General features: G+C 35.5%; 3 protein-coding genes across 3 annotated transcripts; all 3 read left to right on the plus strand.

The window, feature by feature from the left end:
- Nucleotides 1-652: 652 nt before the first annotated feature.
- On the plus strand, nt 653-4,517 carry CBG03605 (the record flags this gene model as incomplete). Its single annotated transcript, XM_045244419.1, has 2 exons — nt 653-745; nt 4,494-4,517. 2 exons carry the CDS (start codon nt 653-655, stop codon nt 4,515-4,517), a joined length of 117 nt encoding a protein of 38 aa, XP_045092443.1.
- Nucleotides 4,518-10,225: 5,708 nt separating this feature from the next.
- On the plus strand, nt 10,226-13,175 carry CBG03606 (the record flags this gene model as incomplete). The annotated part of the gene is made up of 7 exons (XM_002647033.1): nt 10,226-10,344; nt 10,843-10,978; nt 11,228-11,350; nt 11,399-11,788; nt 12,190-12,420; nt 12,463-12,581; nt 13,049-13,175. Coding segments are annotated over 7 exons (1,245 nt in total), but the record flags the coding sequence as incomplete, so codon positions are not given.
- A 4,319-nt stretch (nt 13,176-17,494) lies between these two features.
- Nucleotides 17,495-21,292, plus strand: CBG03609 (the record flags this gene model as incomplete). The annotated part of the gene is made up of 4 exons (XM_002647034.1): nt 17,495-17,499; nt 18,034-18,411; nt 18,454-18,569; nt 21,267-21,292. 4 exons carry the CDS (start codon nt 17,495-17,497, stop codon nt 21,290-21,292), a joined length of 525 nt encoding a protein of 174 aa, XP_002647080.1.
- Nucleotides 21,293-23,135: the final 1,843 nt, after the last annotated feature.

Raw genomic sequence — 23,135 nt, forward strand, 5'->3', positions numbered from 1 at the left:
TTAGGCTGATTAAATCTAATTAGTCTTGATGGGGTCCCAATGAAAAGTATGGGCTATCGTCGTCTAGAATAAATCGTTTATAATACATAATCCTATTTTTCAAAAATTTCCTCCATAGAGCCAATTTAAAAAAAAACATAGTGTTAACTTTGATCTAATTTATCTCGGCTCCTTTGAAAGATATCAAAAATTGTTAACTGATAAAATGCTTATCATAATATAGCAAACATTTTGTTAGTTTATTACTTTTTGATATATTTTAAAGGATCTAATATAAATTGGCTCCAAGTTAGAGGTGCCGCGCCGCTACCGGCTGACACTCAGCCACACTGCTAACTTTGATTCAATTTATCTTGGTTCCTGTGAAAGATATCAAAAAGCTGTCAACTAACAAAATGTTACTGATAATATGATTAACATTTTGTTAATAGATCATGTTTTGATATCTTTCAAATAGAAAGAGATAAATGGGCTCAAAGTTGTAGGTTTTATTGTGCTTTCAGTTTTGAGTTAGTTCTAACATTTTGAGAACCCAAGTTTTTAAATTCAAAAACTTCTTACCTAACTTTCCTTTAAACTTCTGAAACAATAATTTCTGAAAATACGGAATCATCATATCCCTTATTTTTTTCAGAATGGAAAAGCTCGTACGATGATGGGTGAAGAAATACTAACGGAACGAAATCAACTATCCCGACAAGATGCGTCGTGCTTCAGAAGCCCTCGAAGTCCTCTTGGACGGTTAGTTTTTTTTGGAGCCAATTATGAAGAAAAAAATCTGAATTTCAAAAAAAAAGAAGAAATTGTTGAAGTGGTGGTGATTTTCAGAGATTCTGAAGTGGTGAGACTAAAACTTGTCAGCTTTTATAACATTCGTAACTTAAGTGGGATTAGGTTGATATCTAAATAATGAGATTTCTGAAAATATTTTTTATTGCATATTCAAGCTATCTTTTCTAGCTTTGTAAGCCAACAATTTTTAGTTATTTTAAGCCAAAAATCTTCTTGCTGAAACAGGATTTTATCTTGAAATCCTCCTCCTGATTCACTTTCAAATATTCTCCTTCTAAAAAAATCAATAAATTTTATAATCATCTATTTTTCTTATTACCTTAAATCCTCTAATAGAGCGCCGAACGCCGCCCTCCCCCTCTTTCTCCCAACGTATTTCGAGCTCAATTATGTGGGTTCCTTTAAAAGATATCAAAAAATTATCAACTAATAACTTATTCATCGTAACGTTATCAACATTGTATCAGTAGAAAAATGTTTGATATGTTTCACTGGAATTAAGATAAATCGGGTTAAAGTTGTGGCTCTCCCTGAGAGACCCAGAGAAGTTAGTTTCTCTGCGTCTCTTAGTCCAAACACTTCTTGAGATTTGAGAGCTTTAATTAGAAGACAGATAGTAAATCCTCAATGGATTTTTTTCGATCGAACTGTGTGATCTATATCATTCTTTAAAAATTCAAATTTCCCGAGCCTCCTGTTCAAACATTCAAAACTTCTCTAACCCATAGATGCCAAGACTCCCACGCTCCGAAAATCCACCTCTTTCTCTATTTTTGGTTCCGATTGCACTCCGATTATACCGTCTGGCGTTTCGGGGTTAAAAAGGCATGAATAGCCAAAAAAAATCATCCCAAAAGTTTGCTCAACTTCTCATCCCTGTCCCCCTCTCGCTTTTTTTTAAACCATTGTTATACGACCCTCAGACTATGTATCGAAATACGGTTTTATACTTTTTGAAGTATATATAAAACAACCTCTTTGTGATGTGTGCCTTGAGAAAAGAGCACTTCTCGTTCGTCCCTCTGAAATGAATCATACCAATAAAATAGAACTATTATTCCCTGCAAAAAAGAGTGATGTCAGACAAAACGTCTCCAGATGACGTCACAGAAAACCTGTACGAATTCATGTGGAACTTTTCGGACAGTAGCCAATTTATATACTCTTTTTGTCCTCTCGTTTTTCGCGCAACGAGTAGACAAACTGTACTCTTTCTTGTTTGTCATCATCATTCAGAAAGTGTAGAGATGATGAGTCACAAAGAAACCAGAGAGCATGGAAAGTGAGGTGCCTGAGGAGCCGCCAGCGAACATCAAGGGGAGAGCAAAGAAGCAAGAAAGTGTCTGTCGGTGTGTCCAGAGAATTTTTTTTTCTGTTTGTCCGGAAAATACAACTAAAATTACAACTATACCAGCGAAAACTTAAAAATCGCAAACTTGTCATGCTGTCTGGGATACCAGCGTCTCCAACCTACCCAACTTCGAGCCAATTTATCTCTGTTTCTATGAAAGATATCAGAAAGTGGATAACTTGTTTTTTATAACATCAAATATATTTTGCCAGTTGACTACTTTTTGATATCTTTTACAGAAACCGAGATAATTGGGTCAAAGTTAGGAGTGCCGTGCCGCTACCGGTTGACACTTACTTGCACTTTCAGCTTTGAGTCGAGTTATCTCGGTTCCTGAGAAATATATCAAAAAGTTGTCAACGGACAACTTGTTCATTATAAAACTAAAAATACTTTGTGAGTTAACCACTTTTCGATATCGTTCACAGAAACCTAGATGAAATTAGTCAAAGTTTGCTGATTTTTTCGGCACCATAACATTACTGTCGAACACAGGGCAGCGGCTTTTTAGGATACTTCTGCTTGAAGTTTCTGTGTGGCTGAGCTTATTTCTGAAAAAAACGGACGATCTGGTCCACGGCAACCTACCTTGGACGCCTTAGTTAGTTTGAATCCCTGCGAAAATTTTGAAATTTCGATTGCTCAGATTTTCCAATAATTCTTCAGAATTGAAAACCAACGGTCATGTATTGGTCACTTAGCTGCTCTCGTCAAAATCCGGATATCCGTTTTTAGATACGTAACTATTATAGCGCTGAATTGAAGAGAAGATGCATTTTTGAAATTTTCGTAGAAATTTCGGATTTCCGAATTTTCATTTTCCTCTACCTTTGCCTCATCAGACTATTCTGACTCATTCAACTCTCTCTTGGGAGCCTTCCAGCCTTTTTTTACTGATCCAATAGTACATATAACCCACGTGACTCTATCCAACCTATAAATAAACATACAGGTGTGAAAACCTGCGCGAAATTTCGGGTCGTGCAGTAAAAATGACCTTTGGCAATCCAAAAAACGAGAACATTGTGTTCTGATGCGATTCGGATTCCGAATAGAAAGTTTGTCGTTTCGTAAAGTGATGTCATGAATTTGGGAATCCCATTAAGAACTTGGGCAATGTAACGGTCTACTAGAAAGACAGGATGCGAGATTTTGGGGTTGAAGAAACCATTCGGTTAATTTAGAAGATCAAGATCATATTTTTGTGGCGGTGTGTGGGTATAATATTATGTTATAGCAGTGAAAAAATCCAGTTTGAAACATAGTCGGCTGTGGATTAAGCCATCATCCTATTGATTTGGAACCTGGAAAAAGAAGACCTGTGTTCAAGAATTCTGAGTTTGATCCATAGATTTTCCAATGGATTGCTCCTTGGCCAAGCTGAAAAAATCAGTCTGAAAATGAATCTCAAAAATTTCGGAAATTCTAATTTTTCGAAAAATGTTGTTGTATTCTTTCTCATAGACGGTTATCCTCAGTTCCTCCTATTCCGTAATACACATATGACCCTGAATACCATAATAGAAGACCCTCAACTTTGACCCAGCTTATCTTGGCTCCTGTAAAAGATACCAAAAAATGTTAAACCAACAAAATATTTCTGATATTATGATAAATATTTTGCTAGTTTACCACTTTTTGATATCTCTTACGGGAGCCTAGAATAATCCGCCCAAAGTTTACCTTCAGGGTGCATCGAAGCAGTCTCACCATTACTTTTAAGCTTAAATATCCCGGCTCCTTAAAGAGATACCAAAAGTGGTCAACTAACAAAATGTCAAAAATATTATAATAAGCATTTTGCTAGTTTATCACTTTTTGATATCTCTTACAGGAGCATAGATAAATTGGCTCAAACTTGGCAAGGTTGGAGGCTTAAGTGCCTGTAGATAATGTGACAAATCTGCTGGCCAAGGGTTCAAAAAATTTTAGTCCCTGCAAAAGTAAGGATTTTGGAAACTGAAACGTCCAAAGACTGGTAAATCATAACGCGATTTTTTTAGAAATTATGATGATTCAGAACCCAACAGTCTGGAAATTTCATTGTGGTCTTCTCACATCATGAGGTGTCCAGAAAAAGGAATCGTATGATTTTTCTTTCATACATTTTTCAAAATTTAATCCTCTGAAAATCGAATTAGCCGATTTTTAGACGTCCCTCAAAGAATTTTTTTTCCTAATCTCATTAAAAATAGCTAGTAAAGATTTTACTGAGAGGTTGCGAAATTTTCTTTAGCAAAAAAATTCGTTTTCCCAGGGTCAAACGACTTTTAACCTGTCTGAATCTCCTATCTCTCCTCCATTTCCTCCAAATTACCTCTCTTATCATTCCCCATCATAAAATGAGGAGAAGCGGAGAGGTAGTATGGAATAAGGAGAGAATTAGAGATACAGACTGTGCCCCGCAAAAATTTAAAGACACAAAAACCGCCCCTCCTGTACCTGTCTTTTGTGGACACACAAGCCAAGTGTATAGAGAGAGGAATAGGAAGAAAAGACGCAACAACTTTCTTTCGGTTCTTTTTTTTTCATTCTCTAGTCTCTACATATTTTTTTGGACTTCGTCTGATATGCACCAGAATCGAAGACCTCCACGACCAAGTCCTTCGTTGAATATGGGTCATAACAACAATAACAATAAGAATTCCTCCACGAAACGTGGCGAATTACGGAGATTTCCGAAAATCTGTCAAGCTCATAGCCTCCCGACAGTACCATCTGAAGATGGGAAGGATGAGGATCTGATCACTCCGGTGCAAAGTCAGGATTTTGATTTCCGAGAGATTCAGCATCGATATTTGATGGCATTGCATAGGGAAGAGGAGTTGGAGAGTCAGAAAACTGATGGGACTGTTTCGTGAGTTTTTTTCTGGATTGGAAATTTTCTTTAAATTGGACTATACAGTACCGGACCCAAAAAAGACTTGAGTGATTAACTGTTTTGCCAAATTTCATGAGATGTACCGTTTGTAACCAAAAAAGGCCAAAAACTAGCACTGAAATGAAGGTTGCGCTACTTTAAAACCTCCTATCTCGCTTGGTTGGATTTGTACAAAAAAATTGTCAATGACGAAGTTGAAGCTCTCCTTTTGTTTAGTATAATCTGAAAATTTCAGACGAATCGAAAAATTCTCTTTTTCAAGACCCCGAAGTTTTCAAACGTTTTTTGAAAAAAAATTGGTTTTTTAGAGAGCGTCTGATTCAAATTTTCAAGAAAATTTTTGCACATTATGGCACTTTGACTATATAAATTTTTTATACGAATTCCTGAAATTCCAATTTTTCCTTATTTTTCTATTCCCTGATTTTCTGGAAAAAATCAGGCACGAGCCATTGAAAAGTATCTATAAACATAAACATTTCTTTTATGATTGTGTTTTGTCAACAAATTTTTTGGTTCTAGGTTTTTGAACAGTTTCTAATAGTAAGAGATCTAAGAATATGTAAATTTTTGGGTTTAAAAAGGATATTCACAAAAATAAACATTTAGAATGTTTCCATTCGGAAAAAAGGTTTTTAAGCTAATAATTTTGCGAGAAAACAATTCGAAAACCGATCTTACTCTAAAATTATATCAATTCTTGACGAAATCAATAATTTTGGAAAATATAAAAATCGCTAGACTTCTTTTTGAAAAATTTTTGGTTTTCAAAAATTCCTTGTTTATACGGAAAAATTTCTTGTTCATACGCTTGTAACAGAACCTTTCATATGAGCTTTCTGTTTAAAAATCTTCTTTCAAAAAAAAATTTCCAAGCAACTTTGACCCGATTTATTTCGGCTCCTGTAAGAAATATCAAAAAGTGTCAAACTGATAAAATTATTTACAGTTTATAATAATTATTTTGCTAGTTAACACCGTTTTGATATCTTCCACAGGACCCGAGATAATCTGGGTCAAAGTTAAGGGCCCTTCTGTCGCGAGCTTGGGAGGATGTCACGAGCTTTGACTCAATTTACCTCAGTTTCTGTGAGAGATATCAAAAAGTAATAAATTGATACTATCTTTTTGAAATTATGATAAATATTTTATCAGTTAACAACTTCTGGATATCTTTGACAGGGACCGAGAAAATCTGTCTATGAGTCAAAGTTACGAGGCCCTTCTATTAGTAGGTTTAAGCTTTATACCCTAAAATTTCGGGACTAATGACTCTGTTCTTTTTCGAATTTTAATTACTGTTTGTCAAATTTTCCAAAAACTCTAATTTTAACATTCCGGAGCTTTTACAGAAGCTTATCTTGAACAATAAAAAAGATAAAAAATACAAAATGTATCAACAAAATAAAAATAGTTCCGCCCACCAATCCGGGGGAAAAGAAATTTCTGGAATACTTTTCACACTTTTTTTTTCATCTCCAGGACTGTATGTATCACCACTTCCTATACAATATGTTCCCCCTCCTATGATAAATAATGTTTTCTTTTTCCCGATTCTCCCCAACTGACGACGTACGTCAACAAACAGAAAAATGATTCTCGATTTCTGTCTGTTCTCTTTTTTTGAGTTTTCTCCCGCTCTCAGCTGTTGACTAAAAAACTAAAGATATTTGAAATTCAAATTTTTTTTGAAATCGGAAAAATTCGAACTGGATTTTTTGGCATTGTTTTAAACTACGCCACCACTCTGGGTGTGTTTGCTTAGATTTTCTGACTTTTTGAATTCAACTTTTCTTTTGAAAAAGTTTCCAAAAGTGTCCTAATTGATAATTGAGTTTGTTTTATCACCGCATTATCGTTATCACTTGAATTCTTTGCAATGATAATAAAAAGAAGAATGTGACCTAGAAAATTAATCTGATTTAAAAAGAGCCAGAGGGGGATTTTCATTTTCAGGATTTTTTAAATAATCTGAAATTCGATTTTATCTGAAAAATTCCGAAATTAAATTTCAGCTTAAAATTTTTAGTCATTTTTTTCAGGAAAAACCTGTCCCTTTTTTTTAAATTTCGCCAAAATTTGAAATATGGGTCTAGACCTTTTTTCCAAAATATTCTTTTTTTCACTTTTTAAATTTTCTTCCAAATCTTTATTTTCGGTTTCTTTCAAAAATTTAAAAATTCCAAAATTTCAAAATTTCAAAATCGAAAATTCGACTCTGGAATTCAAAAATTCGAAAATTAAAAAATTACAATTTTCAAAAATTTGACAATTTAGAAATTTAGAAATTCAGAAATTCTGAAATTTCAGGAATTCAGAAATTCAAAAATTCAGAAACTCTGAAATTCAGGAATTCAGGAATTCAGAAATTTTGAAATTCCTTTTCGCAGCATCTTGGAAATTACATTTTTTGAAAAAGAATTTCAAACCCCAAAGAACTTTTTTTTCTCAAGTCCCCATTTTCCAAGACTCTCAAGATCTTTTCTGGTCTACCAAAGACCATCCCCAGTTAATTGTCCCAAGAAAGTGGGCGGAGCCAATAATCCCCCCCCCCAAACCACCAGATTGCTAATCCTTCATCTTTCGCGTATATTTCTGTCATTATAGTATTTTGCTTTGCCGATCAAATAGAAACATTCAGAAAAACAAAGATTCTCTTTTTTTTTTCTCAAATCTTAAGAAGACGTCAATTTCCACTCGCTAATCCTTGAATAATTTGTTTTCCAACAATTCTCCATTTTTTCCAATTCCCCTTTTTCCAATTTCTTCTCATTCTTTTCCTTTTACCATTTTATTATTCCACAAAATAGAAATAGTACAGTTCAATGAGAGACCCAGACACATTTTCCATGAGGAGCAACTTTTTTTATGGTTTTGAGCATTCAGGCATGTCCTTTTTTTGTTGGGGCTCCAGAATATTTTTTGGAATTGAAAATTGGATTCTTTTTTAAAAGAATATTTTCAAGAACAATAATTACCTTGTGTTCTCTTTTGTCTGAAATTTTTTCTTGACTAAAGAAGAAAAAAGACAAAAACTCCAATTATTTTTTCTCCGTTCGCTTTTTTTTGGCTAGCTAAAAAATTTTTTTTTTCATTGAATTTTTTTTTAAAAATTTAACTTTTTTTTAAATTCAAAAGACCGAAAATTCAAACTTTTTTATGACACATCTTCTCCTGACTGATTTACGACTTGTCAAAAAACTTCCTAAAAATTTTTTGTGAAGTTTCCTTTTTTCCCAATTTGTACTAAAATCTAAATCCAGAGTTTTTCGATCTCCCAAGAATCCAAAAACTCATTAATTCAATTAATATTAAGGCTTCGAGTTAGGCCTCTCAGAGCATTTTCCTCTACTTTTATAGGAAATTTTAAAAAATCACTCGTCACTTTTTGCTTTCTTCGCGATTCTACTTTTAGGTTTTTCAAATGATGATGTCGATTTTTAAAATAAAAAATACGACAAAAAGTGAAATCATTTGATCTGAATTCTGTTCTGCTACGTTTCGCTGTGATACCCAACAATTATAGACTAGTAATAAAAGGAGAGGGGAAAAAATGAAAAAAGTGACTTTTCATAGTTTTTTAATAGCTCTGAAAATATTGAAAATGTTGGAAAAGTCAAGTTTTAGATTTTACGAATTTTTTTTTCTGGAAAAAAACTGTGATTTTCATTTTTTTTTTTCATTGTCCGTTTCCTGATTTACGTCATTTTTTAATATATATTTTTTTTTAAATCCGGAAATCCTGTAATAGAAGGGCTCCTAACTTTGACCCAATTTATCTCGGTTTTTGTAAGAAATATAAAAAAACTGAAAGCTGAAAAAATATTATTGATAATATGAAAAATATTTCATTTGTTGACAACTTTTTGATATCGTTTACAGGAGCCGAGATAAATGAGGTCAAAGTTGAAAGTGTGATTGAGCGTCAGCCGGTGGCGGCACCCCTATCTTTGTCTCAATTTATCTCGCTTCTTGTGAAAGATATCAAAAAGTTATCAACTACTACAATTTTTATCATAAAATTACAAATATTTTATCAGTTACAAACTTTTTGATATCTCTTCTAGGAGCCGAGATAAATCGGATCAAAGTTTTACGTGTGATTGAGCGTCAGCCGGTGGCAGCACGGCACCCCTAACTTTGACCTAATTTATCTCAGTTTTTGTGAAAGATATCAAAATGTAATTAACTGATAAAATGTTATTGATAATATGATAAGCATTTTGTCAGTTGGCAACTTTTTGACATCTTTTAAAATAACCGAGATAAGTTGGGTCGAAGAATAGGGGTATTACGGTAGAAAAGATCAGGAAATCTGGACAAACAGACAAAAAATGGAATTCAAGAAAATGTGATAATTCAAGCTCTAACTAAATACTTTTCTAATCTAAAAAACCGGGAATTTCAATCTTCAAATTTTTTGGACAGCCTCACCAAACTAAAATCGTTGCAACCCTCCAAACTTCGATTTCCTTCTTCTTCCAACTTCCACCCCAGAAGTAAATATCACGAAAATTATAGGTTTTATCCCTCTCCTCAATCCAAAAATATCAAAAACACTTTACTCTCGTTTCTCTAAACCTCTCTATCCTCAATCTGCTATCCTCAATCTCTCTAGCTTTCCCAAAATTGGCATGATTCCTCCGAAGCAGATTTCTCCAAACAGCTCCAAACAAGAAAAAAGAGAAAAAGATGATGAGCAATAGAAGCGGCGACGGGGTGCGAAAACATTTGGATTAAATATCCAACAGAGGCCCGAAATTGTTGAGCATTTCCTCTCTTCTTCTTTGCTCTTCTTCTTCTTCTTTTCCATATATTCCTCCCTTCTCCCGAGAACAAAAATTCCTCTACGTCTCCTAGATTTTCTATACTATTTTTTACTATTATTTCGTGGATCTCCTCTACTTGATGCTTCGTTTTACGTACGTACACATAGCACACACACACCGCTCATGAATGCCTAATGAGAGAGAAAATAAGGAAAAAAACGGAAAAACAGAGAGGAGGGGAGGGTACTAGAGAAGGGATGGGACCCAAAGAAAAGGACAAGAGGACGGACCCTTCTCGTTTTCTTAAGACTCTTCTTTTTTTTCTTGTTTTTCTGTTTTTTTCCCCACATTCATTTTACTTACTACTTATACCTACTCTCGCCTTTTTTCTTTTTGAAAATCGAAAAATTCCAAGAAATCAGAATCCTGGAGATCGCCACTGCTGGGCATAATACTCGAGGCGGCGGTGATAAGAAGACAGCAACAACGACAATGGTTTCCAACACATCGCCGCCCAAGAAAATACGAAATATTCATAATTTAATCATCAAGTAATACAAAAAAGCCTGAAAATTGAAAAAAGAGGTTCCCCAAACTTTGGCCAAGATAAAAAGCGTTAAAGTTAGAGGTGAACCCGGCTGACAATAATTCACACTTCAACTTTGACCTAATTTATCTCGGCTCCCGTAATAGATATCAAAATGCGGTCAACTGATAAACTTTTACTGATAATATTATTAACATTTTGTTAGTTGATAACATTTTGATATATGTTGTAGGAACCGAGATAAATTGGGTCAAAGTTATAGGTGCCGCGCAGCCACCGGAGACTCACTCTAACTTTTAGCTTTCACCTAATTTATCTGTTGAAGATATCAAAAAGTTGTCAATTGATAAAATGTACAAAATTTTTATTTGCACAATATCTCTTTTAGAAAATGAAGTGTATCAGGTCAAAAACCTCTCTTAAAAACCTGAAAATCAGGAAAACCACAACAAACTACAATTACATATTCCCCTCCAATCAATGCATAATTATATTGTTTCAGAACCGATGACGCCTTCTTCGAAATCGACGACGACGATGACTTCTCCAGCCCCAGCTCCCCTCCCTCACCAACGTCCAACACTCCCCTGATTACTGTACCTCTGCCGCCAAAGTCTGCACCGCCCTTCCCAACTCAGGTAACTTTTTTTGAACTTTGAACTCAATTTTCTCGGTTATCCTCATAGATATGAAAAAATTGTCAACTAATAAAGTGTTTATCATACTATTACCAACATTTTATCAGTTGATAGATTTTGGAAATCTCTTATAGGAACCGAGATAATTGAACTCAAGTGCAGGCTATTGCGGTACGGCGCTCTTAACATGTTGCCCGTTGGTTCAAATTTTTTTCGGGAGGCTTCAATATTTAACTGTAATTCTTCCAGCCTGCCCCAACGATAAATGGAGATGTGTACCCTGCGTCTGGGACCGGAACACCTACAATATTATCAAATGGAACCCCACTTGGTCAAGGTAGAATGTCCCCGGCCCATTCTGCATCTAACCTGGTAAGCTCCAAATCCAACGTGGCCTAAAACAACAAAAACTTCATTCAGATAAACGAGTCCCGTCTCCAACAAAGTCTCTCCACCCCATGTAACGGCTCCGAAGAGGAAGTCTACGGTAGCAATAGCCAACGTAAGGACTCCGAATATCGAAGATTCAAATCTGAAGGCTCCACTGCTGGAGCAAGTTTACCGGCTGCTGAAAAAGTTCACATGGATGAGTTGTCTCCAGTGGACCAGCGAATCACATCGGGCACAACAAGATTCTCTTTGACACAACAGGATTCGGTGGTGAATCCATCGGTGATCACGAAACAGTCAAATACGGAACATCAGATGATGATGGCGATGAAGACCAAACTATCCAAGTACCAACTTTTTGTGGATAGAGCATTCGAGCTAATCTCTCATGTGCCTGCGTCGGATGAGAAAATCATTGAGGTGAGAAATTTGTGGATACTGTAAAACGAGTAAGCTTTGACCCGATTTATCTCGATTCCTGAGAGATATTTAAAAGTGATGAATTGATAAAATGTTTTTTTGATAAACATTTTGTTAGTTGACAAATATTAGATGTATTTTACAAGGACCGAGATAAACTGGATCGAAGTTAGAGAACCCTTATGTCGCGAACCCAGCAGGGTCTCTAAGCTTGGAGCCGATTTATCTCGGTTCAAGATAAAGATGTCAAAAATGTGTCAACTGATAAAATGTTTCTGATATTATAATAAAGATTTTTTCAGTTGATTACTTTTCGATATCTCTTACAGGGACCGAGATAAGTTGAGTCAAATTTAAGGTACCCTTCTATATACGGTATTTTAATGGTTTCCAAATTTCAGGGCTGCACAATATGCATCAAAATAATGAAAAAAGCATGGGTGACACCAAAAGTGTCATGTGACCTAGTCAACGGTCTTTGTGACTACCTTCGGGATCGTGACTACTTTGATAAGCTCATCAAAATGTTCACAAGTACCTCTGGAACGTCTTGTGATCAAGTGAAGCTGTCCTGTGGAAAAGTTCTGGAGGAATGCATGTTTGGAGCCAATCAGGACTTTGTTGTGAATAAGGTAAGAATACATTTAAGTTCGCTCTATAGATAAATCTTTTAGAATTACGTCAAAAAGATAATGACGGTTGCCATGAAGATGACAAAGACGCCGGATCAACAGAGACTGAGTTTGAGTTTGATGGAGAGTTTGTTCAAGCACAGTAATGCAGTTTCGTTAAGGTTAGTCATTTTGTACCATAATACCATAAGTACCATCATGCGCTCATAACTTTTCCATTGGTGGCTCGATTTGGCTCAAACCTAGACATACCAGATATGCTCTGGATATAAACAATCAAGTACACTTCAAAAACTTTATTTAACAAGTTAACCCTTAGTAACTATGATTGGTTGTCCCGGTTGTGCCGCTCCAGGATTCGTACTATTCAAAAAAATCGGTTGCTCATTTTTCCGAAGCATAAAATACAAAGCGATCCCTCCTCCAATCAGACAGCAACTACAACAAATCGCTCCAATGATTCCCAGAATTAGAACCCATGCGCCTACTGTCACATCAATTGTAGTCGTGGAAACCGAAAATTTTAGAAAGTTAGGATATGTAGAGAAATTTAATTTACACATACCTTTGCCATTTTTTCCGAGAACTGAAGAAGAGGTGGATTTTTTGATAGATTTCGATGCTCTAGAACCCCCTCTGAATGTTCCGGTGCCCTTGCTACTAATCCAACAAGAAAAACTAAATACCGTAAAATAGAAGGGCCCCACACTGTAGAGCTTAAGCTCAATTATCTCGGTTCCTATCAGAGATATTAAAAATTTGTCAACTGATAAATATTGATAATATTATGATAAATAATTTATTAGTTGACAGATTTTTGATATCTTTTACAGTAGCCGAGATAATTGAGCTTAACATGTACGGTATCTGGATCAGAAAATACGAATCACTTTATTAAAAAATTACTAGTAAAAAACTTGGGATAAATTTTTGAAAAGAAAACCATGTTAGGCATCAAAATCTGGAGATCCTTCTAGAGATTATACCGACGCGGTGCCTGTAGAACCTGAAAAATGTTTGTGTAAACCTAGCAATTTATTGTAACCGGTATGAGAAGAGCTCCTAGCTTTTAACTTTGAGCCAATTTTTCTGGGCTCCTATGCAAGATATCAAAAATGTGTGAACTGATATTTTTTATCATTATATCAAGACGTTTTTCTCGTTTGACCTACTTTTGATATCTTGCATTTGGTCTGGGATAAATTGGCTCAATGTTAAAAGTTATGCGACCCTTCTATTAGAGGTTTTAAGGTAGTTATTTGTATGAAAAACCTCTTACCTTTCCCACCAACTGAAACTTGCCTAAAACAATGAATAACTTCAAATAACTCTGACATGACAGAATCAGTCTGAAATTGCCTAAACGGACGAAGAACGGATCAAAAGTGTTTGGCCCAAAAATGACTTAAATTGCTCAAAAATGTTCCAAACTAATCAAAAAAAGTTTGAAAAGCCTGAATTAATTCAAAAATGGACTTGAATGGAAATTTTCCAAAAAGATAACTTTTTGAATGTATTAATTCTCATGTTTCTCACAATCAGTACAATATAGATCGTTATCAATTATTTATTAAACAAAAAATAGAAGATTTTTTTTAAAGTCAAGTTAAACGGGAGCTGGACTAGCTGCTGGGGCTGCTGAAAATATTTTTTTATTAGAATTGGCTACTTTGTCAGAATCCCCCGGAGTCGAACTCCTAGCCAAAATTTTCGGGGTTTAGTGTCTCAACCAGCTGAGCTACGCGGGTTCTCAATAGATCGTATCTACCAAATGATATTATTTTGAAAACGGTATCTTGTTTATGAACAAAGTTACAGACAAAAACAGAGACCCGGCCTTCGCGACAAGGCCCGGCCACTTTATGACTTGTAACTTTGTTCATAAGCAAGACACAGTGCTTCAAATAGTATCATTTTGTAGTACTCGGCGAGTTCTATTATACTTAATTCAGTTTATCTAAAAATATTGTTTCTGGAAGAAACTATGGCAAGGCCCGCAAAGGGCCCGGCAAATCCCCGGTTGCAAGTATACTCAACTCACTATTCACAACAACCACATCATTTTTTCTTCGAGACATTATAACGGCCACAATGATAGCGGCAGCACTGATACAAAAGCAACAGATAGTGACAATAATTGAAATCCAGATGAAAAAACTGCTCCCTACGATGTCTGGGTCCAAAGTGGTCGCTTTCTGAAGAAATATTTGTTCAGCTTAACGATCTCAGTTCCTGTAAGAGATATCAAGAATCTGTCAACTGGTAAAATACTGATCATATTTTGGTAAAAATTGTATCACTTGACAAATGTTCGATATTTCCTATAGGAACTGAGCACAGAGACTTCGAACTTACCGCCATTTTGTATCATACAGTGTAATGAACGTTTTGAGACAATCCAACAATCAAGTAGTCTACAAGAGAGACCACTGGTTTAGTGACCTAACCCTTTAGCATGGTTAAGAATTTCGGCGAATTTTTAAAGAAAATAAAAACTTTTGGAGATAAGAAAAAAGGGTACTAAAACTTGGAGAAAGCAATGAATAACTTCAAATAATTCTGAAATGACAGAATCAGTCTGAAATTGCCTAAACGGACGAAAAACGGACAAAAATCTGCTCATAACTTTTCGGCTCAAAAATGGCTTAAGTTGCTCGAAAACGGCCAAACTAATCAAAACAAACATTTAAAATTCCTAAATTTATTGGAAAGTTGCTTTTGCCTGACAAAAATTGTCGGAGTCAAAAAGTCAAATCTAGCTATCACTATATCAAATGGATTTATTTAACCAAACGAGTAGAAAGGGCGGATTTTAGAAATAAAAAAAACCAAGTTAAGCTCCAAGTCCTGGATCCTCTTCCTCGGGTTTTGAGGGTTCAGAATTCATTGCACTTGTACCTCCCGTCTTTGACTTCTTCTTGCTCTTCTTCGAAGCAGCCTTATGGTTAACATCTGGAGCGGAAGCTGGACTAGCTGCTGGAGATGCTGAAACTATTATTTTATAAGAATTGGCTTCTTTGTTAGAATCCCCGGAGTCGAATTCCTAAGCAAAGTTTTAGTGGCTTAGTGCCTCAACGAGCTGAGCTATAGATTCTCAATAGAGCGTATCTACCAAACTCTACTCACTATTCACAACAATCACATCCTTCTTTCTTTGAGACAATTTAATGCCCACGACGACAGCGGAAACAATGATGGAAAAGCAACAAATAGTGAGAAAAATTTCTATTGCAAGCCAGACGAAGAAGTTCATTACTGGGTAGGGATCCTCAGTGGTCGTTTACTGAAGCGACATTTGTTGAGCTGAATTATCTCAGTTCCTGTAAGAGATATCAAAATTATATCAATTGATAAAATTTAGGCAATACTTTGATAAAAATTTTATCAATTGTCAAATTTTTGATATCATTTATAGGAACTGAGCTCAGAGACTTCAAACTTACCGCTATTTTGTCTCTTCCACTGTCATGAAATTGTTGAGATTCCAACAATCAATTAGTCTACAAGAGAGACCAGTGACCTAACCCTTTTTAGCATGGTTAAGAATTTCGGCAAATTTTTTTTTGAAAATCAGAACTTTTGGAGATAAGGTATTGAAACATGCCTAAATTAATGAATAGCTTCAAATAATCCTGACATGACAGAATCAGTCTGAAATTGCCTAAACGGACGAAGTACGGACGAAGAACGGATCAAAAGTGTTTGGTCTAAAAATGGCTTAAAATGCTCAAAAATGTTCTAAACTAAGCGAAAAAGAAATTTGAAGTACCTAAATAAATTGAAAATGGATTTGAATGCAAATTTTCCAATAAAAGAGCTTTTTGAATTTATCAGTTTTCATGTTTCTCACAATCAGTACAATATAGACCGTTATCAATTATTTATTAAACAACAATTAGAAATTTTTCACAACATCAAGTTAAACACCAGTTGCTGGATCATTATCCTCACTTTTAAGATCCGTATTCATTTCACTAGTACCGCCCGTCGTTGACGTCTTCTTGCTCTTCTTTGGAGCAGCCTTGTGGATAACAACTGGGGCAGGAGCTGCTGCTGGGGCGGCTGAAAATACTATTTTTCATTAGGATTGTCTTCTTTATCAGGGTTCCGTTCCTCGTGGGACAATTTTAAGAGTACAGCTTTTAAATTTTAGTCTAAAGCCTCGGAATTAAACCCCTAGGCGTAATATTAAAGGTACAGCGCCACAACCAGCTGATCTACGGGGTCACAAAGCCTATGACTTACCATTAATAACCACAGGCGCATCCTTTTTTCGATTTCTCGTCACCAAGAAAATAATGACCCCGGTGATGCTAGAAAGACAACAGCAAACTCCAATACTCACAAATATCCATAGCGCCGCAATGCCCCAAGGAGTGAGACTGGCGTCAGTAGTGGTTTTCTGGAACAATTAAGGGAGTGGAGCACAAAAGAAACAACTTACCGCCATTTTTATGGAAACGCTAATACTGGAAAATCATGTTTATTCCAAGATTCGTAGCATCACTGCTCTATTGAACTGGCCGAGTGGACCGCTCTATTGAACTGACCGAGTGGAAGCCAGCTAGCAGCGTGGTTTTTAGCATGGAAATTTCAAAAATGATACTTAAATTGGGAATAGTTTTCAGAAGACATTTTTAGGCGATAAAGAAGAAAAATTAACTAAACTTTATTACTGCATAAAATCAAAAAATCTAGACTCTCAATCCAGGATCTTCTTCATCCCTCTCAGTAGATCCATCTTCACTTTCATCACTGCTCAAATCATTTTTCTTTTCCTTATTCGGAATTTCGATTTCCAAATGATTACTCTGAGCTGTCCTAGCTGGAGATGTAGAAGATTTGATTAGATTTCCAACCATTTTCCTGTTGCTTATTGTAAATAACCGCTGTGACGATGGCGTTGAACATAAGGCAAAATCAAATCGAGCCGAGAATAATGATGAGCAATAGGACGGAGATGGTACGAGATTTATGCGTAGTAGTCCAATCACAAGTTTCGGTGCCATTGATGATAATGCACTGAAAACGGAATCGGGTAGAAATTGAGTCTGAACGAGTATCTTACCTCAGCATGTGGTACGGTCGATGCCATTATGATTAACATGGTTTTATTGTAATGTTTCAGTTTGACCTTTCCGTTATCCTGGACCTTCCAGGGCATCACAGGTTAGGCTAATGGGAAATTCGGTGTTTAATAACTTTCTAGAAGCCTTAAGAATCTAAACATCTTGAAATTGGGTAGGTCTCCTTAAATTGTGATCCAGTAGAACTTGGGTTAAGAGGCTTATGTAGAGATTCATGATCTTTCAAATTTAGCATCTTTTTGAGCTCAATTATCTCGATTTCTGTAAGAGATATCAAAAATCTGTCAACTGTCAAAATATTTATAAATCAAGACAAACATTTTATCAATTGACAAATTTTTGATATTTCTCATATCAACCTAGATAATTAAGCTCAAAGTGCAAGAATAGGAGCGTTCGGCAAGCTGCGGTAGCAGCGCGGCACCTCTAACGTTTGCCTACAAGTTCAACTCCTCAAGAAGAAAAATTTCGAGAAAATTATTTTTTTCACTTCCCCCATCTCTAATTAACCTCTAATTATTTTCAGCCTAATCGAGTCTGACGTCATCGAGCACATCATTCTCACCTTCAAACGAGCCACTGGCTGTCCTGACATCCTCCGACATGCTGCTCTTGGAATGGCCAACCTCGCTCTCTACTCCTGTTTCGAAGGAAAAAAGAAGATTATCCAGAAGAAAGTTCCAGACTGGTTATTCTTTCTGGCTAGTCAGGCAGACGATGTAACCCGCTACTATGCTTGTCTGGCGACCTGTACGCTGGCAAGTGTCAAAGAATTCGAACCAGCTGTTATCAAAACTGGAACTCTGAAGTTAGTCGAGCCATTCCTTCAGTCTCATGATCCCGCTACATTTGCCCTGGAGCATGGGAAATACTCTCAGGGAAGACCAAAGGATTGGTTGGAGAGGTAAGCAGGAATGATTTAATTGGTCTAGGAAGTTATTTTCAGACTATTGCCAATGCTGAAATCGAGTCGTCGGGAAGCCAGAAGCATCGCCGCATTCCATTTCACTTTTGAGGCAAAAATCAAAAAGGAGCAGCATAAATTGGACGTTTTTGAGGTGGGTTCTTTAAGAATGTCCCCCATATTATTGCCCATCTTAAGTCACTCTTCGTAGAAAGAAAACCAAGAAAAAACTGTCGAAATATTTCGAAATTACTGAAATTCGTCAATTTCTTTCTCATCATCCAATTTTGTCCAGACGCTCTCTACTCACACACCCCAAATATAAAGTTCATTGTGATAAGAGAGAAAGAAAAGAAAAAAACGAAAAGATGGTTTTGTTTATATGTCCTTGTGTGCAAAAGTGACCGGAAATAACAATGGGAGTTTCGCAACCTTTCTTTGAAAATCACTTTTCAAAGAACGGGGACTGTACAAAAACTGAGCAAATATAAATACGAATTTGCAGCATTTCATAGTTTGATATACTTTTTCGATTTCTTAGAGTTTCGTATTTGCCTGATAATTGCCTAATTTGCTTAATCGCATTCGCCTAATTCACTACTTTATTTCCAAAGCTAACTGTAAGTGTCTTCTGAAGAATTAGCTCTACCAAACTTCTGACCTAATTATCTTGGTTTTCAACAGAGATATCAAAAAAATGTTAACTAAAAAAATGTTTATCATAAAAGCAGCAATATTTTGTCTGTTGATGTTTTTTGTATATCTGTTACCGAAATCGAGATAAATTGATTCAAAGTTGAGAGGTCCTGCCGAGCTCGCGGCAGAATGGTCCCCTAAATTTGATGCGCTTGATCTCGGCTCCTGTAAAAGATATCAAAAAATTGTCAATTAACAAAATGTGTAAAATGTTATTTTCTACATTTTATTATTCAAACACATTTTTCTATCTCAACTGGGAGCCGAGATAATTGGGGTTCGAACTATTGGACTAACACGCTGGTTCCGCCCCCGTAACTTTCAGTTTTATTATCTCGGTTCCTGTAAAAAATATCAAAATGTTGACAACTAGCAAAATGTGTAAAATGTTATTTTCTATATTTCATTAATTGATAATTTCTTTCTTTGCTGTCAGCTGAGATATCTCCCTTCTTCAAAACCTTTGCATCATTCTTCGACCAAAGAACGCCACTACAGAAATCTAGCGAATCGTTCCCATAAAATTGCCGCTGTGATATAAAAAAAAGTGTATTGTACAATCTACCGAACAGAATTGTTAGTAGTTGGTAAATTTAGAATCTAGCGAATTGTAAGATTTGTGTTCTGTATGCTTGACTAGGCCCACGTGTGTCTGTCTGAAAAAGGAAATAAAGGACACCCGGACAAACATACATTCCTGCAATTTATGAAATTTTATGTTCTGAGATAGACCGAAAAAATACCGGGTCTCAAAAATTAACTTTTGGAAAATAAAGTTAAATTCAAGTTAAATGAATATATTGAAATTTTTATACTCTCTACTTTGAGCCTATATATCTCGGTTCTTGTAGAAAATATCTAAAAGTGATCATCACAAAATGTTGATGATCTCATGATAAACAATTTATCAGTTGACAACTTTTTTATATCTCTGACAGGAACCGAGATAAACGCATTTGAAGTTGTTTATCGGTCGGCATGAGCTAACTGCGACCGCTCAGCTCAGCCGGCAGAGGCGCAGCTCTTCAAATATTTTGCCCAAAAGTTCGGTTCCTCGATAACCTAATTTCCCTTTGAAAATGTTCAAAACCAAACCCTCCATTCCAGTTTTACCAAATAAAAACATCGTCAAAAAACCCCAAAGTACCTGTCCTTTTAGCAGCAAACATAGATTAAACACACTTTAACTAAAAACAATTATATTAACAACAGTTTTATCAGTCTAGCCGTTCTGATAAGAGCGGTAAATCCCCTCAAAATTTAGGTCAATGTCAGAAAAACAAAAAAGTATAAGCGATCAGTTTGGTGATCTTGAACATGATCACTCTGCGAAATCCATTAAAAAATAAGTTTCTGGTTTTTGAGCGTCGAAGTGTACAGAGAACATTGGAAGTTTCGGCAAAAATATATACAAAGTAGACTGTACTCGGTGCAAAAAAATTGTTTTTTTTTTCAAATTTTCCGATGATCTGAAATTTGACAAATCATGTTTCAGATCTCTGATTTTTTTTTCTGAAAAATAACTGGAAGTTTCGGTAAAACAACAGATTTTTAGTTTCAGATTGATCATGGTTTTTGATCGTTACCGAAAATTTTCTATTTTCAGAGCATTTTGAAATTTTCGAAATTTCAAAAATAACTGATAACTTTTTTGGTCAAGGAATCATAATTTCAAAACGATTATTTTGGAAAAATAATATTTTGAAATTGCCTGGAATTTTAAAAATGTCAAGAACATTGAAAATAAAAAAAAACAATCATAACTCGGTTCATTTTGAGCTATACTCAATGAATATTGTACCGTTGGGATCACAATTTTAAGCTTATCATTTTGAATAAAAAGCAAAGCTTAGACTAAAAAATGCTGTCCTAAATTTCACCGTTTACAATATCAATACCTAAGATGCCCCTTAACTTTGACATAATCTAATTAGCTTCCTGTGAAAGATATCGAAATTTTGTCAACTGATAAAATGTTTATAATAATTCAAGCAACATTTTGTTAGTTAACATCTTTTTCATACCTTTCACAGAAATTAAGAAAAATTTGCTCAAAGTTAAAAGTTAGAACTTTTACGGTAACTTCACCATTTCCCAAATTCCCCCCAGTTTCATTCTAAGAATATTTATTTCAAAATTATCTTCAATAATTTTTCAAGTCATTTCAAGCAGTTTCGAAATTTAGTTCCTATTCTCTCTTATCAATAACCGTGAATAAAACTCTTCCTTTTGTTGTTTATTGTTTCCGCAAAAACAGTCATAAACTTTTCACTAACCTTAATGAATCACTTCCCCTACCGGTAGAACCTTTTTAGAACCTTTTTTTGATAAAATGAAAATTCTTCCGATATATTGACATGTTCGCAGGAATGTTATCAAAAGAGTTAGAAAGGGTTCCTTCCTGTGAAAATGTCAAAAAAAGTTTCTTCCTTAATAGGCTCGTTTCTGATAACAAACTTTGAGTCAATTTATCTCGGCTCCTGTGAAAGATATCAAAAAGTAGCAAACTACAAAAACATTTTTTATAAAATTTTAAACATTTTGTTAATTACGTTCTTTTCCATATCTTTCACAGGAACCGAGATAAATTGGTTCAAAGTTAGCACTCCTTTCGGGCGCGAATTTGGCCGACGACCAAAAGGCGCCACTGTTGACTTAATTTATCTAGGTTCCTGTGGGAGATATCAAAAAATAGTCAACTGACAAAATATTCATTATAATTTCAAAAATGTTTTATTAGTTGACCATTTTTTGATATCTTTTATAGGAACCGAGATAAACTGACTCAAAGTTGAAAGGCAGCTAACCCTTTGTGAATCATTCTGTTACAGGTATTATAGTAAGTTTCAACATTTTTACAATTAAAAATAAACATTCAATGAGTAGGATTTAAAAAAATAAAAATTTTCTTCTGTTTGCCCCCCTCCTACTGTTTTCCATCTAATTCTCTTTCTCCGTTTCTGACTCAAATTGTGTCTCCTCTCCCCCATCTAGCTTCTTCGCATTGCCCGCATTCCAATGTACCTCAACAAAGACACATATAAGAAAAAGAGAGAAATTTCATAATCATTTGCATATCTTATCACAATCTAATTATCGTTTCCGCGCACCGCGCGGGACCCCTTTCAGGAGAAAGAGATTCGGAAGGTGAAAAGTGGGATGAATCATCCTCTCCGTCCGCTGCTTTTGCATGAAACAATACGCATGACGCATATGAGAAGAATTCTCCATTTTGAACATGTCGACGAGGACGACGAAAAACGTAGAACATATTCAAAAATATTATTGTAGGTACGAGGCTTAGTGTTGACGTAACAACAAGGGCATTTGACACAGTTCGCATACAATAACATGAACTTTCGAAATGATCTACTGTTTGTTAAGCACTAATTATCTCGGCTCAGAGTAAAGATACATAAGAAATGCCAATTAATGAAATGTGTCATTTGAAATTTTACACATCTTGTTAGTTAACATTTTTTAGATAGTACGGAAGCTTAGGTAATAGAGCTGAACGCGAGAAGAGAGAGACAGCAAGCATCAGCGGTTGAACTGTAGTTATCTCGGCTCCCACATGAGATAGAAAAATGTTGTGAACTGAAAAAATGTATAAAATTAAATTTCAAACATTTTATTAGTTAGCAACTTTTTGATATCTCTCACAGGGACCGAGATAATAGGATTTGAAGTGTACTATAGTGCCAGCTTCTCTTGACTAGACCCAACTGTCAATCTGACCACCCCTCTACCCCTGTTACGTTTTCTTCAACTTCCCGCACAAATTTTTTCCCGGAGCTTCTCCTGATGGCGCCATCGTAAAATTGTTGATAATGGTCAGAATCATCATCATGATCATCATCATCATCCTCTATGACCATCATGGCGCCATTTTTGCAACAATTTTTCGCTTAATAATATCATAATGCTCCTCTCCGAAGTCTTATCACCACTATCTTTTCTTGTTATCAGAAAAAGGGCTTGACTCTTCTCGTAAAACGATTTGCTTCTCACGTAACCACCCAACCCAA

Source organism: Caenorhabditis briggsae (genome assembly GCF_000004555.2).
Source record: "Caenorhabditis briggsae complete genome, chrIII, whole genome shotgun sequence".
Classification (NCBI taxonomy): domain Eukaryota; kingdom Metazoa; phylum Nematoda; class Chromadorea; order Rhabditida; family Rhabditidae; genus Caenorhabditis; species Caenorhabditis briggsae.